The sequence below is a fragment of the Vulpes vulpes genome, chromosome 4 (assembly GCF_048418805.1).
Source record: "Vulpes vulpes isolate BD-2025 chromosome 4, VulVul3, whole genome shotgun sequence".
Taxonomy (NCBI): domain Eukaryota; kingdom Metazoa; phylum Chordata; class Mammalia; order Carnivora; family Canidae; genus Vulpes; species Vulpes vulpes.
In genome coordinates, this window is record NC_132783.1 from 27817957 (window position 1) to 27834335 (window position 16379).

At 38.2% G+C, this 16379-nt stretch overlaps 1 protein-coding gene across 4 annotated transcripts in view; it reads left to right on the forward strand.

Moving 5' to 3' along the window:
* Positions 1–16379, forward strand: part of SEC24D (SEC24 homolog D, COPII coat complex component) — a 102088-nt gene that overhangs the window by 11497 nt on the left and 74212 nt on the right. For 2 of the 4 annotated variants that reach the window (XM_026013459.2, XM_072755354.1), the window contains exons 3-6: positions 753–882; positions 7226–7392; positions 9812–10072; positions 10352–10482. In XM_026013459.2, the coding sequence (XP_025869244.2) occupies positions 753–882; positions 7226–7392; positions 9812–10072; positions 10352–10482 (689 nt within the window). The remainder of the gene's footprint in view (positions 1–752; positions 883–7225; positions 7393–9811; positions 10073–10351; positions 10483–16379) is intronic. The other 2 variants (XM_026013460.2, XM_072755355.1) reach the window with 1 other exon arrangement.

Consider the following 16379-nt stretch of genomic DNA (forward strand, 5'->3'; position numbering starts at 1 on the left):
GTGATTTTTCTCCTGTACTACAATTCTCTAGAAGAGAAAAATGTCTACAAATAGTTCTAAAGAGAGACTTTTAGAGATCTTTTTGAAAAGGAACTTCTTGTAAATGAAAACAGTTACTTATGAAATGAAAACAGGAGCATCTACCAATCATGTGATCCCACATTTTATGAGTGAGTATGATGACTTAAGGAGTCCCTCAATTGTTTATCACCCAACTGTTTGGAGTGCTGGAAGAATTATCTCTGAAGGCTTGCTTTGCATTTGTTGGAAAAACAGATGCTAATTTCCATTTGTTTTCCTCATGCTGTAACTCAAAGGTATTTTCAGAGGTCTTTTTTTTTTTTTCATAGTTACAGTTAGGATTTTTATGATGCCTCATAGTGTTTTTTTTCCCCAGAGTTTTTTTGATATCCATAATGACATTTTTCATTGTGTATTCTAGCATTTTTTGTGTGATAGTATATTCTATCAAAGCCCTTCTACTAAATGCAAGTTTATTTCTTCTGTTTTGGTTTGTTTAGTATTGAAATGATTGTTTCCTTTTTTGTTTTCGTGTCATTATGATGGTCAAATAACTATACCAGTTATACCATTGATAGGTCTGTGATGGTTAATGCAAGTTTAAAGGAGAACTTGTCTTAAACCCACTTTTTCCCCTTTCTACTCCTAGTTTTTGTTTTTTAATTGAATGGTATGGCATCTTCTCCCCTTGCACATTCATACTTTTCTAAATTCATGCCCTTCTGTTGCAGGTATGATGAAGCCAGCAGGGCCTTTGGGGGCTGCTGCCCCTGGGGGGATGTTGCCTCAGGGCCCTTCACCTCCTGGACCCCATCAATTTGGCCAGAGTGGAGCTCATGCCCAAGGGCATCCTCCTCAAAGGTGAGCTAAGTAGATTCCAACCCGAATTTGTATATTCTACTAAAATTGTCTCACAAGTGCCTTCTAGATCTGCATATTTATTGATTGAAAGTTTGACCTCTTGATACTGCCCACACCCTTGAAAGGAGTTGTTAGACTGTCCTAGAAAACAAAGCATTTGGAAAAATTAGGTGGGAAAAGAAACAATACTAGTACATATTTAAAAATATATTAAAAATTACTTGTGTCAATACCACATATTTTAATTTTGGATTATATTCATCTTGTTTTAGAGTTCTGTATTAATTTCTGATTCCTTCAGATATCTATGACCTGTATGCCCTAATAAATTTTAAATCATCTATCCTCTTGAATCCTTCACAGAACTGAGCTCAGTTGGTGCTTAATAAATATTTTAAAAATTAAATCAGATTGTAGCCAATGGTAAAACTGGATTTGATGTGGAAGGTACACAGATGCCAATGAGGGATTTTTGAATGGTAGGTCGATAGAAAAAAGAACATAGGAAATAAATCCTCTGTTCGTGTTTATAATAAACTAAAGAAGGGAAAAGTGGAAGGCAGGTCTGAAGAAGCCAAGGTATGAGATGTATAGATTCTGTACCCTACTGGGGACTATCCCCTGGGAAGGGAGCCAGCATCACACCTTCTCTGCTGCAAGTCCCATTACTGTTTGTCCAGTGAGCTGTTGCTGTTGAGAATCCCAGTGCCAAAGCTGTTTGTAGTGTTTACTTTGGAATTTCTCCAGTGATTACCTGGACACTTCATTTCCTGGGTTCCTTTTTCAGGTTATTAAGATGTAGGGTTCAGTGTGAATCTGGACCCTGCTGCTGCTGAAGCCACTCAGTTATCCTTTCAAGGGGCCTGTGAGTAGTCACTGTTAGTGGGAAAACTCTGGACTTTTAAATATCATCAAATTAATGCTCTTACAGGACGTTTGTGAAACTGACTCTTCCCAGGTCTTGTTTGTCATGATAACATTTATCATTATAATAGTTGCTGTGAAATACAGAGTGAAGATTAATGTAGGAAACAGAGGATGAGTGAATCTAAGTAATGTGGTTTGAACAAGGACACAAAGTCAAAAGGGCCTGATTTGGGATCTGACCCTACTATCCTACCGAGTCTCATTAGCATGGTGGTGGGGCATAAGTTTTATCGTAGGAAGACTAAGAACCAAGATGTGTCTTCTGGCTCAAAAATTAACTAGTTATGTCGTGCTGGTGAAGTCCAGCACAGTTGGGCCTCTAGGCCTTTTCATTTTGCTCACTTGTAAAATGAGGAAATAGAACTCTCAGTCCAGAGCACAGGGGAGAAGATCTGGAAAAGTTTATTGTTGTGAACCGCCAAGCATTTTAGAATTTGTTTTAAAAGAAGAAATGCAAAAATTAAATAGCTGGTTTGAAGTTAAGAAAGCTTTTGGTTATTGGTATTAGCCTAGATTGTATTGATCTTTTTGGTTCTTTCCATTTGTTTCACTTGAATTAGGTTCCTTAGAAATAAGTAAACCATGGACTTTACCATCAGATCTTTGCTGTGTGGTTGTGAGCTCAGTACAAAGTCTGGCACAGTGAAGAGTGTCCACTGTGTACAGCCAACTACTTTAGGCTCAGGCAACTGTGACTTGACTTCTATATTATTTAGTTCCCTCATCACAATTTTAACAATAATAATGTGGTTGTAAGGATTTTGATGGTTAGTGCATGCACAGAATCTTGCATAGTGCATAATGCCCATGAAAGACTCAATACATGTTAGCAGTTATCAATATCATTTTTAGTACTTGTAGAAGGTCTGCTGTCTGTAGCTTGTCCTTCCTACTGGTTCAGTCTCTAGCTACTCATGACAGCTCAACCTGGAAAGCTGCTTTTATTATGATTCCCAGGGAAACCCTGACAGATTTTGCCCCATCTCCTTCACTATTCACTTGCTTCAACTTAAACTGTGAATTAGAGATTGGAAATGGATTTAAAAATGAAAAAGTCAGGGAAAAGTCTAGTATTCATGCTCAGCATCCATGGTTACCACACTACATTGACCTCATGGACATATTTCTGTGTACATAGTTCAATGCAAGGGCAAAGGGCCCAGTGATTGTACTGGTGAATCACAATCTGATGACGGGGATTGTCAGAGAGCATAGATGGCTTGTGACATTTCTTTGATGATTATAGCACTTCATAGCATTTCATCTGTGCTGTTTAAACTTAGAGAATCCTTCAAAAAATCTCTTAATTTTTATAATATCTAAACTGTTGAATGAAAACAAGATATAACTTGGAGTCATTATGTTGATGAAAATTTAAACATTTGTCATTTTTATTTTTAAGTATTGCTCCTTCACAGGCAATGTTTCATAAAATTTAAAAATCATACCTATTGGGGATCCCTGGGTGGCGCAGCGGTTTGGCGCCTGCCTTTGGCCCAGGGCGCGATCCTGGAGACCCGGGATCGAATCCCACATCGGGCTCCCGGTGCATGGAGCCTGCTTCTCCCTCTGCCTGTGTTTCTGCCTCTCTCTCTCTCTCTCTCTCTCTCTCTCTCTGTGTGACTATCATAAATAAATAAAAATTTAAAAAAAAATCATACCTATTCATTTGTCTTTTTGATCTTGGCCGAGGCAGAATAAATGTCTTAAACTTGTAAATAGTACTAAAGTTATGTACACAGTGTTATTGCTGGGCAGGATTAATCTAAGAAATAAACGCTATAAGTTATGTAAGTTATCTGTTTTGATCAAGAAATGATGAATTGAGGTGGAAGAGGATGGGAAGAGGAGACTCATCTTCCCAAATTGAAGCTGATAGGATGAAATCTGCTGACTAAGAATTTGGTTGAATGAATGAAAAGGAGGGAGCAAGAAAAATAAGAGAAATAGTTGTTTTCTCTTAATTTGTTGTTGTTGTTGTTCTTTCTTGGTGGAAAGCAGTGATATTTGGCATAGGTTTTATTTTCTATGTTCTATGGACTGAGTATTTGAAACCTAGATTTTACTTCAGTCCAATCTTGACAAATTTGGTACCATCTCTCCACATCCTAACAAACTTCAGCATACAGCTCGTTACTTGAGCAATTTGTTACAAACTTAAAAATAAGAAATATGTGAGGTTGAGCACGCCACAGACAACTGAGTCAACTCTCCAGAGGTTTTGGACTAAACTGAGAATAAACTTTCATGTTTTATTAATCCTCTGATAGTAATTCTTTGTTGTTTTTTATGGTGGATCTGCCCTTTTCTGACATTCAAGAAAACAGTAAATTAAAATATAGAATTGGGCAGCCCGGGTGACTGAGCGGTTTAGCGCCACCTTCAGCCTGGGGCATGATCCTGGAGACCCAAGACCAAATCTCATGTTGGGCTCCCTGCGTGGAGCCTGCTTCTCCCTCTGCCTGTGTCTCTGCTTTTCTCTCTGTGTCTCTCATGAATGAATAAATAAAATCTTAAAAAAATATATATAGAATTGAATTTTTTCTGTGCCCAGAAACATGTTAAGTGAAAGAATCTACATGAGAAATATTCAAATTATATGATTCTTAATTTTAACCGCATTATATTTATTGCTTAGAAAAAGATCATTCCATTCTATCTGCTCATTTCTTTCATTTGAAAGCTGAGAGCTACAGAGATTAAGTGGCTTGCCCATAATTACATACCAGGATCTCCACGTTGAGAGACCTAAACTCTGATACCTACATGCTCTAGACCTTGGATTAACTAATTTAGTGAAGTAATGAAATTGAAAAATATTAAATCACTTTGCATGTTTAAAATGTTCTGTTAATCTCTTTTCCCTTATCTATATGAAAGTTTTTGTTAGCCCTTTATTACTACTTTATTCTTGTTAATATAATTGCTTTTAAAATTCAAATTTGGGGCAGCCCTGGTGGTGCAGCGGTTTGGTGCAGCGGTTTGGTGCTGCCTGCAGCCTGGGGTGTGATCCTGGAGATCGAGTCCCACGTCGAGCTCCCTGTATGGAGCCTGCTTCTCCCTCTGCCTGTGTTTCTGTCTCTCTCTGTGTCTATGAATAAATAAATAAAAATCTTTAAAAAAAAAAAGCATAAAATTCAAATTTGTTTAAGATTTACAATATTTAAGTTGGCTAGGAAAAAAATGTAATTGTGAATTCCTAAAGCATAATTCCCAGGACTTATATTAAGCAATGAAGGATAAGTAGGCATTTATGGATTTAAAAGTAGCGACCTACTGGTTGTATATTCTCTTAATGTAGTTTAAATATTAACCTTTTCTTAAGTTAAAAAAATACTGGAGGCTGCTTATGTCATAACTTCCATTTGAAGACTTCATCCTACATGTACTATCTATGTAATAAATTACTCCTACAATTTTATATTTAAAAAATCTTAACACTTGTGAAATATCTGTGAACATGTTTTAGAGAATTTTTCTCTTAAACAATTGAATAATCCCCCCTCCCCCAATGTAACTGCTGGTTCCCAGTTCCTACTTATTAGATCCAAACCCTGTAACAATATGTTATGCTGCATCCACTAATATATTCTTATAGAGCATGTATGTACATTCTGCCTGTATGCAATTTTTACCTTTATTTATTGTGACATTTTAAAATAAGGCAGAAGTATCATTTCTTGAAGAAAAAAGAAATGATGTTTTTATGAAACAATGAATTTACAAAACATATCATTAACACAATTCTTGAAATCATTTCTAAGTGACCAACAATATTTTAAATATGTCAGTTAAGACTAGAGTTATATTTTGCTTTGCCTTTCTTATTCCTAGTGTCATTAATAAATTAGAGATATAAAGAAAACTTCTGTGAAAAGTTAATTTTTATATTTTCTCTCTGTATTCAATTTTGTTCCAAAAATTATTTAAATTAAAAGATGTTTCGTGGGCAGCTCTGGTGGCGCAGCGGTTTAGCGCCGCCTGCAGCCCGGGGTGTGATCCTGGAGACCCGGGATCGAGTCCCACGTCGGGCTCCCTGCATGGAGCCTGCTTCTCTCTCTGCCTGTGTCTCTGCCTCTCTTTCTCTCTCTCTGAATAAATAAATAAATAAATCTTTAAAAAAAAAAAAAAGATGTTTCGTGTCACTGTGTTGGTCTTGTTTCAGTTTTTGACAGGAGAGGAAATCATTTTGCTAATAAGCAATACTGTTTGGGTTAAAATTTATTCATACTAACTTTATAACCCTTATAACCAAGTATCTGCTATAGGATAGCTTGTGTACTTTTGCATAGTAAAAGCATTTGTTCATTCATTTAACTCAAAATGTGGGATACCATCATTCAGAAATATGCTTAATACAATACAGCATAATGGTTTGAAAGTTAATTTTATTTTATTTTATTATTTATTTATTTTTGAAAGTTAATTTTAAATGTTTACAGTAATTATTCAATTTAAGATACATGAAGAAAAATGACAGGAGAAAATTTGTGTGATATTTTGGTAAGTATACTTGCTTAAGACCAGGAAGAGGCTAGTCATAATTTTGTCACTCATAAGTTGTGGGACTTCAAGTAAGCCACTGGCCTTGCTCAGGCTCTTCTCCTAGCTTCTCAAGTGGCAGTGAAAGATGGAAGACAAGAGCATGGGTCACTACGGACACAGTTTCCAGTTTATGTAGAAATTGAATTCAGAGTATAAATCTGGGAAAATTTCATTTTTTTTTGGAAAATTTCATTTTCATTTAACCCTAAAAATTACTAAGTCATAATGTAACTTAAAGGGAAAACTTTAACTTTATTCAGCAGATTAACTACAATAGGAACACTCTTTATATTCTATTCTATGGTGGCTACTGTTTCATTCAAAATAAGGAAAAATAAATATACAATAAATTCAAGCTAAATTAAAGGTAAAGCATGATGAAATTTTTAGATGAAAAAGAATGAACACTTTCAAAACTTTTTACTGAGTTCACTTTGAGGTACTGTTTTGTACGGCACTGAAATTATAGTGCAGGTGACATTTTACTTTAAATGCTGAGTAGGATTTAAGGAGAATGATTATAAAGATACAACTACAAAACTTTTTTTTTTTTTTAGTTCTATTAATAGTTAACCCTGGTATAGATATGGCTCTGGTGGACTCAGCTTCCCAACTTGATTTCCAAAGCTAGTTCTGTGTTTACGTTAGGATATTTTTGCTAAGTATCTTGACATGTTGAGGTTGTGAGCCTAGATATAAGATGATGCTGCGTGATTCATTTTGAGCTCACATTAAGATTAAATACTTAGGATCATCATTTCTTTAGGGCCCACTAGGTGGGCTTACATAATTTAGTAGGTTATTGACATTTATCATATATCATTTGCATTTGAAACTATGATATTGTTTAACACCCTTTTTTCTCTCTTAGATTTACAGGTCCTCCACCTGTCAACAGTGCGGCACCTGTCAACAGTGCAGCACCCTCCTACGCACCATACTCACCTTCTGCACAATCATCTTATCCAAGTCCTGCGTCCACTTCAACTGTCACCCAACTGGGCAATCAGTTCAATGCTATGCACATCAACAGCTATGGTAACAGTTTCATTATTAGTGCTCATTAGCCACATATTTCATGAGTAGTTTTTAAAGATTTATTTATTTGAGAGAGAGAGAAAGAGAGTGTGCGAGAGTACAAGCAGGATGGAGAGGCAGAAGGAGAGGGAGAAGCAGACTGTCGACTGAGCAGGGAGCCTGATGCGGGGCTCCATCCCACCCTGGGATCAAGACCTGAGCTGAAGACCGGTGCTTAACCAACTGAGCCACCCAGGCACCCCTTTATGAGTATTTTTAATGAAGAAGGTTTTCTCCATTTTTTGGGGGGGTTTTCTCCATTTTTAAAGTAAACATAACTCAAAAAAATAGGCAAAACTCTGGCATACCATATTGAAGTAGTTTTTTATTTTTATTTTTTTGAAGTAGTTTTTAGATATTTTTATATATACCATCTGTATTCCTTATGACAATAATTAATTTTTTTCCTGATTATGCTGCCATTTATTTCAAAATAATTGAAAGACCTTGAGCATACCTTACATTGAATATTAGAACAGTAAAAAACCAAAAAATTCTGACCTCCCAAATAAGTATTACAACAGTGAAATTATTTTAAGAAATGTGAGACTGGTTTTAACTTTGTGTTGTTTATAATGAGGCCCTAAAATAAAAAATATAGTACTCATTGTTTCACAGTGTTCTTTGATTCTGTATTTAGGTCATGAAAAGAATGGAAGCTCAGATGTTGTGAGGCAGAAAAGAGAATAATAGGAGAGAAAACAGTTACAGTACTGAGATTCATATCAATGGAAATGCTGTATATTCTGAGGACCATAGGAATCTTCATTGTAATAACAGCATAGTTAGCCATTTATCTATATAAAGAATGTTTCCGTTACTTTAAGTAGTTTTTTAGAAGTATCTGTTAAAAAAAAAAAAAAGAACCCTCTGACTATTAGGAAATAGTCTTTTACTAATTTCAAGATGGGTAGGTCTCCAGTGAAGGGTTCCAAAAGAACCCTCTGACTATTAGGAAATTAGTCTTTTACTAATTTCAAGATGGGTAGGTCTCCAATGAAGTAACTAAATATCATATAATCAGAGATAGAATAATCTGGTTTACAACTATTTCCAAAATGATGAAAAAGCATGTTAGTGGGGCAGCCCGGGTGGCTCAGCGGTTTAGCGCTGCCTGAAGCCCAGGGTGTGATCCTGGAGACCGGGGATCGAGTCCCACATCAGGCTCCCTGAATGGAGCCTGCTTCTCCCTCTGCCTGTGTCTCTGCCTCTCTCTCTCTCTGTGTCACTCATGAATAAATAATTAAAATCTTAAAACAAACAAACAAACAAACAAACATGTTACTGGCCCATCTTTTTTCCCTTGTTATTTCTATCAAATTCCAAGAACTATTTGATCAAGTTAAGCACAGGCCACAAAATTTTTTGAATGTATAAGTTACCTGAATAATGCTTGTTACATGGTAAAATAGTCCTCTATATCATTTTCTAGATTTTGTACCAGATACAATTTCTTAACTAGTGACATGTGTCATGTAAAGTTAATGCAACTGACTTAAACTTTATCCTATTAATTTTCTTTTTTTGGGGATCCCTGAGTGGCGCAGCGGTTTGGCGCCTGCCTTTGGCCCAGGGCGCGATCCTGGAGACCCGGGATGGAATCCCACATCGGGCTCCCGGTGCATGGAGCCTGCTTCTCCCTCTGCCTGTGTCTCTGCCTCTCTCTCTCTCTCTGTGACTATCATAAATAAATAAAAAAAAAAAATTAAAAAAAAAATTTTCTTTTTTTTTAATATTTATTATTTTTAAAGACTTTTATTTATTTATTTATTCATGAGAAACACAGAGAGAGAGAGAGGCAGAGACACAGGCAGAGGGAGAAGCAGGCTCCATGCAAGGAGCCCCATGTGAGACTTGATCCCCAGTCTCCAGGATCATACCCTGGGCTGAGGTGGCGCTAAACCGCTGCGCCACCGGGGCTGCCCCTATCCTATTAATTTCCTTACCAAAATTATAAATATTGCTTTTACCCATTAAAAATTCTCCCATTTTATAAAATGCCCTGAATAGCAATTGTATAACTTTCTGAATGAAGATTTATCTTGAGGCAAAAAAAGAAAAATTGATTTGTAAGGATGACTTCTTATTTTATATCAGGAAAAGTAGTGTCCCTGTGTGTACTTCGTAGAATTTAGAATTGAGAAGTGCAATGTTTGGGATCCCTGGGTGGTGCAGCGGTTTGGCGCCTGCCTTTGGCCCAGGGCGCGATCCTGGAGACCCGGGATCGAGTCCCACGTCGGGCTCCCGCTGCATGGAGCCTGCTTCTCCCTCTGCCTGTGTTTCTGCCTCTCTGTGTGTGTGTGTGTGACTATCATAAATAAAAAAGAAAAAAAAAAAAAGAAGTGCAATGTTTAGTGGTCTGGTCTTCTTTCTTGCACAGGTTCAGGCATGACTCCCCCTGTCCAGGGGCCCCCTGGCCCTCCATCAGCACCTTCATTCCAGGGTCCTTCACGACCTCCGCAGCCATCCATTATGCAGCCTGGATCTCAGGTTCTCCCACCACCACCTACCGCACTAAATGGCCCTGGTGCCTCGCCCTTGCCTCCATCTACACACAGGCAGGATGGGCTTCCTGGGCCTCAGTACCAGCCCCCGCCTCTTCCAGGACAGACCCTGGGCCCTGGATATTCGCCGCAGCAGGGTAAGGCAAGCAGGCTCAGCAGAAAGGCCTAGGGTTATCTAGGAAATCAGCTTTGTTCTATGTTACTAGGCATCTATTACTAACTCTTAAGGAAAGCTACTTTTAAAATAGTGTGGCAAGTACAGAGAAAAGGGAATCATAGATACTCACCTTAACTCTCTGCCTTATATAATAAGATGAAAAAATGCAGCCTACTTGATTGAATAGCATAATATTGTTAGTGAGTCTTATATCTGGACTTCGTGTTCTACTCATTTCTTTTTAAAATTTTTTTCCAAGCAGCCAACTATGGTCTGCAGATGGCAGGCGGGCAGCTCGCCTACCCAGGAGGCTTCCCTGGAGGTCCTGCACAGATGGCTGGTCCACCACAACTCCAGAAGAAGCTGGATCCTGACTCCATCCCCAGCCCAGTAAGTGTTCTCTCTCACTCCGATCATCTCCATCACAAAGGACCATTCTTCATTCACTGTCTCAGAAACTCTTCAGTTTATTAGCATTTTTCCTGTCCTTTATTGTTGAAGCACAATACCCATCACACAGAAGCTTCCTTCTTTCCATGTGTGGGGTTGGAAGGCTAGGTTATGGCATATTAGGGGTCTCCATGACAGAAAGCCTATGTAGATGTTTTTTGGTGTCACATAAACTTGGCAGTGCTATTGATGTTTATATTGGCATATATTAGCAGTATTTATTGATTGTTTAATGAGTAAGTAATAACCTGAGTATATAAACATGCTAGTTTAGATAAGTAAAGGATACTTCTCAATAAGGGTAAGATACCCACAGAAAGGAAAGCACAAAGTATTTTATATTTTGCCTATTAAAAAATTATTTTATATAAAATAGAGCTCTAACTTAATTCTTCTCTAATAAAGTGATTTTCTTTGGAAGATTTTTCTGTAGTAACTGTATTAGTCAGCTTTTATTAGGTTATTCTGCATAACACACAGTCCCCAATTTGCTTACAACCATGAAGATTTACTTATCACTTAGATTATGTGTAGGCTGTAGTAGCTGAAGTTTGACCTTAGGTGTGGTTCTGTGTGCCCTTACCATTCCAAAAGCCAGTGTGCAGAGGCATTCTGTATTTGGGACATGTTATTATCAAGAGAAAGGGAGAAAAGAGAACTGGCCAGAAGGTACAATAGCTCTTAAAGTTTTCACTCAGATGTTGTACATGTCACAACCACTCACATGTCCTCAACCAAACCAAGTCATAACAAAGGCCTGGGTTAGTCTGGCAGGGATATATATACTCCTGCTTCAGGACAAACTGCAAATCTGTAGCAATGAGCAGAGATACATAGTCCTTTTAGAATAATAATGGAATTGATACAGTTAACCTAGGTCTTGGAAGTGGTTCTATAAACATGAGTAGAAAAAGTTAGACATAGCTCAAAGAGCTACTTACTGTATTAGCTAACTTTTGCTGTATAACAAACCACCACCTAATTTAGTAATTTACAGCCACTACTTATTAATCCTCATGAGTCAGTGGGTCCTCTGGGCAGTTCTGCTACTCTGGGCCAGGTTCAGTGGATTTGGTTTGGGTTTACTTGTACATCTGGGGTAAGCTGGAGGTTTGGCTGGAGCATGAATGGTCTAGGATGGTATGTTAATTCTCTGTGGCTGCTGTGCCAAATAATCACAGCCTGGGTGACTTAAAACAATAATTTATTCTTTTATAAAAACATAAAAAAACGGAGGCCTCCAAAAACGGAGGCCAGAAGTCTGAAATCAGTGTGTTGTAGGGGTATGCTCCCTTGAAAGGCTTTATAGGGGAATCCATTCCTTGTCTCCTCTAGCTTCTGATGGCTTCAGGTACCCCTTGGCTTGTGGCTGAATGACTATGCCTGTGCCATCACATTGCCTCTTTCTCTTCTGTGTCTTTTCCTCTGGGCATCCGTCTCAAAACTCCTTCTGCCTCTCTATTATGAGAGGTTACACTTGATTCCATTGAGAGCCCATCCAGATAATCCGATGAATGCCTTTTAAGACTTAATTTAATCAGGGCACCTGGGTAGCTCAGTGGTTGAGTGTCTGCCTTTGGCTCAGGTCGTGATCCTAAGGTCTTGGGATCAAGTCCCACATCGGGCTCCCTGTAGGGAGCCTGCTTCTTTTTATGCCTATGTTTCTGCCTCTCTCTGTGTGTCTCTCATGAATATATAAATAAAATCTTTTAAAAAAAAAGACTTCATCAATAATCTTACTGTGTAAGATTGAGAACATGGATATATTTTTGGTGGGGGGTAGCACTAAGCCCACTACAGATGGTGTCATTCATGTGTCTGGTATTTGGTACCCGTCTTTTAGCTGGGAATCATTGGGCCATGTGACTGAGCAGGCTAGCCTGGATTTGTTCACTTGACTGTGGCAGACATCTAAGAGGGAAACTAGGAATCTGCAAAGCCTCTTGAGTCATGGCTTGGAACTAAAACATTGCCACTTCTGTGACATTGTCTCAGCCAAAGCAAGTCACAACGTCTTCCGAGAGTCAAGGAGTAAAAAGACTGGCTCTTGATGGGAGGAGCTGTGAAGTCCTTGAAAAAGGCGCAGAGTGGGTAGAGGATTTTGTCTATTTTTGTGATTTATCCACTTATTCTATATTTATTTGAATATGAACTTGAAAATGTATAATAAAGTGTCAAGCCCTATGTAACATGTTAGAAATTAAGTTTCTGTAACTCTTAGTGCCTTTATTGATAATTATATTATCAGCCATGGCTTTAATGGCTTAATATTATTTCATTATTCTAGTTAAAGGAATATCATATATTTACACTGAATTCATCATTTTAACTTCTTGTTTTTTTGCTTCTGTATAACATCTACAGATCCTCTGGGTCATTCCACTTCATTCTCTGATGTTTCTAGCTCCAGGTTCATTGTTAGTCTCTCCAGTACTGTTTTTGTCACAATTATTGGAAATTTTACTATCCATCTTTAGAAACTTTTATTTCTCAGGCCTTTCAATTCTTGATCTTCTTTGCTCCCAGTGGTTCATCCACGCTACCTGTTATCCATCGTCTTATCATAGATCCTGTCATTACCAATTACAGGACACTTCAAAATCTCAATTGAAAACATCTCATTTTCCAATCACTGCCTTTTATCTTTTTAGCTCATTCCTTTAGGACTCAAACTCCAATAATGATTCACTCACCAGGACTTATAACTTACCACTTTTTCTCTTGCATTGCCTTCATCTTCTCACTTCTCTTATGCAGCTTAGATTATTTGATCTATGATAAAAAATCTATCCCTTACATTCTTTACTCTCAACTCCTTTGCCTCACTTTCTTCACTGAATTCACCTAGGAAAATCCCATTTGTTGTTAAACCAACTCTCCACCTACTCTCTGCCTGCACCCCGGAGGCCACCTGTGACTTGAGAAAAATCACACCATGCTTACTGATCTCACTTTTGATTCATGACTATTAAACTAAGGTAAACTTAGAGTTCTGTGGTCCTAAAACCTGTGTGTACAAAAGAACCAGTGGTGGAGCTACAGAAATACTGATGCCTTGTTCCCACCTGCCAATTTTATTTAATTAGACTGGGATATGAACTGGACATTGGGATTTTTCAAAGCTTCCCTACTGATTCTAATGTGTAGCAGGTCTGAAGGCCATCACCCAACTCCACTGTCTCTCTCATTTTCTTAGGGACTGTCATTTCTTCACTTTCCAAACTCCTAACACTGCCTTCCCCTTTCTGACTCTTTAATGGTAACTGTGCTTCCTACTTCACCAAGAGAATAGAAACAATCCAAAGAGAACCTCTGCATTCTGCACTGCCACATCTCCCTGCATATGTGCCCTTTTATCTCTCTTTTCTTCTTACCATGGGTTAGCTTCTTCATACTCCCAACCAGGGCTATCACCTCCTAGATTCCCTTATGCCTCTCGAAGATAACCCTTCAGCAAATGTCCCCTGTATTAGAGTATTTGAATTCTTCAAAAAAACCCAGAACCAACAGGATATATGTGTATATATCTTTATCAGTCAATCAATCAATCAATCAATCATCGAGAGTTATCTTAAGGAATTCACTCACTCAGTTCTGGGGAGTGGCAGATTTGAAATCTGCAGGGTAAGCCAGAAAAAGTCGATTTTGCAGCTCAAGTGTGAAGGCCTCTAGACAGAGAATTCCCTCTACTTTGGGATTCCTCAGTCTTTTTTTTCTTAAGGACTTCAAATAATTGGGTGAGTTCCACTCACATTATGGAGAGTCTACTTTACTCAGAGTCTACTGATCAAATGTTAAACATATTTTAAAAATATACTTTCCCAGCAACATCTAGACTGGTATTTGACCAAAAACTGGGTACCACAGCCTAGCCATGTTGACATATTTTAATTAGCCATCACATCTCTCCCCTGCATCATCTATACTCATTTGAAGATAAACTTCAATTTTTCAATGTCTAGGTCATTTTCAGCAGATTATAAACATCATGTAATACCTTTCCTCATTAATAAAAGAGATTTTCCTTGGCCCTTTTCAAATTCTCTATCCAGTTTCCCCTCATTTATTGGCTCTTTTATAGCAATAAAATCTCCAGAAGAGTTACTTGTACTCACTGTCTTCAGTTCATCTCCTCCATTCCCCTCCTGAACCTATCCCAGTTTAGATCTCATTACCACAACCCCACCAACACTATGCTTGTCGAGGTTGCCAGTGATCTCCCATTACCAAATCTAGTGGTCAGTTCTCAGATCTCATCTACCTCAACGTATCAGTAGCAATTTGGCATATCTGCTCACTTCTTGAAACACTTTTTCATTTTGTTTCTGGAATACCACCACTCATTTACATCTCTGCTTATCTCTTATTTCCTTTTTTGGTTTTACCATCTCTCTGACTTCCTGGTGTCAGAAGTGTCCCAAAGATGGTCTTTGGACCTGTCCCTTTCTCTGTTGACATTTCCTCTGTAGATCAACACTTCACAAAGTGTGCTGCTCTCAGAATGGCACAATCAGCATCAGCTGGGAACTCACTAGAAATTCATATTTGCAGGCTTCCCCTCAGACCTACTGAGAGTCTTTAGGGGTGGAGCCTTGGAATCTATGTTTTAACAAGCTTTCCAGATGATTCGTAGGCACACTAAGAGGCAGTGCTATAGGTGATCCCATCCATTCTCATGGCTTTAAATGAAGATGCAGATATTCCTAGGTAAGACATTTCCCTGAAATCTAGATTCCAACCCTGTTCTTTGGTTCCTCAGGCCCCAAACCCTGGAGTCATCCTTAATGATTGCTTTCTTGCACATTGTCCTTTAGTTAATTTTATTGGTCGTGGTCCTCATCCTGGTTCATGCCACTACCATCCATCCACCTTGATTATTTTGAGAGCCTCCTAACTGTCTCCCTGATCTTTCAGCCTTCACACAGCAGCCAGGATGATCCATTCAGATTTTAAGTCAGGTCATGCTATGCCATGATTCAGAACAAAACCCTCCAACACTCCTCTAGTTAAAAACCAAAGTTCTTATAATGACCGGTAAGAGCCTACATTCTTTTCCACTCCATGCCTTACATCAGTCACATACAATCCTCTGATTCGGTCTCTTATTCCTCTTCTCCTTTTACTTCAGCCACACCAGGCTCCCTATTATTCCTTAAACATGCTACGTGTACTCTTGTTTCAAGACCTTCGCACTTGATTTTTCCTCTGTTTAGATATATGCAAGGCATGGCTCATATCCTCGTTTCCTTCCTATCCTCATTCATCCCCAGTCTTCCTGGTACCCTTGGACATATAACTCCATGTCCACAGTACTTACCATTATTTGACATAGATGTATCATATTTATACACTTATTTGTTGCCTGTCTTCCATACTATAATGTCAGCTCCAAGAGGTCAGTAATTTGGTTTTGTTCATACTGTGTTTCCAACAGCTAGAATATAGCCTGGTATGTAGTATACATTCATGTATTTGTTGAATGAATGAATGAGGGTTAACAACAACAGCAAGAAGCAGTGTTGCTGTGATTCATCTTAGACTCTTAAAATGCATACATACAGATCAGTCTAGTGTTATTTTTATCATAAAAGTAATTAAATAGCAATGCCAGATGGAGCCTATTTATATTCCTATTATCAACATGCTTTAACTGACTAAATAATTTCTTCCTTCTGGGAAGAAAGATGTAAAATCATGTTTACTGAACTCCTGTTATATGCCAGTTCTGAGCTAAATGATCACTCCAAAACCTTTAGGGTGATGGTATCATCTCCATTGTGAGAGTGAAAAAACTGGTGTCACCATTGAAACTCTTCCTCACTGCCTTTCTGTATCTG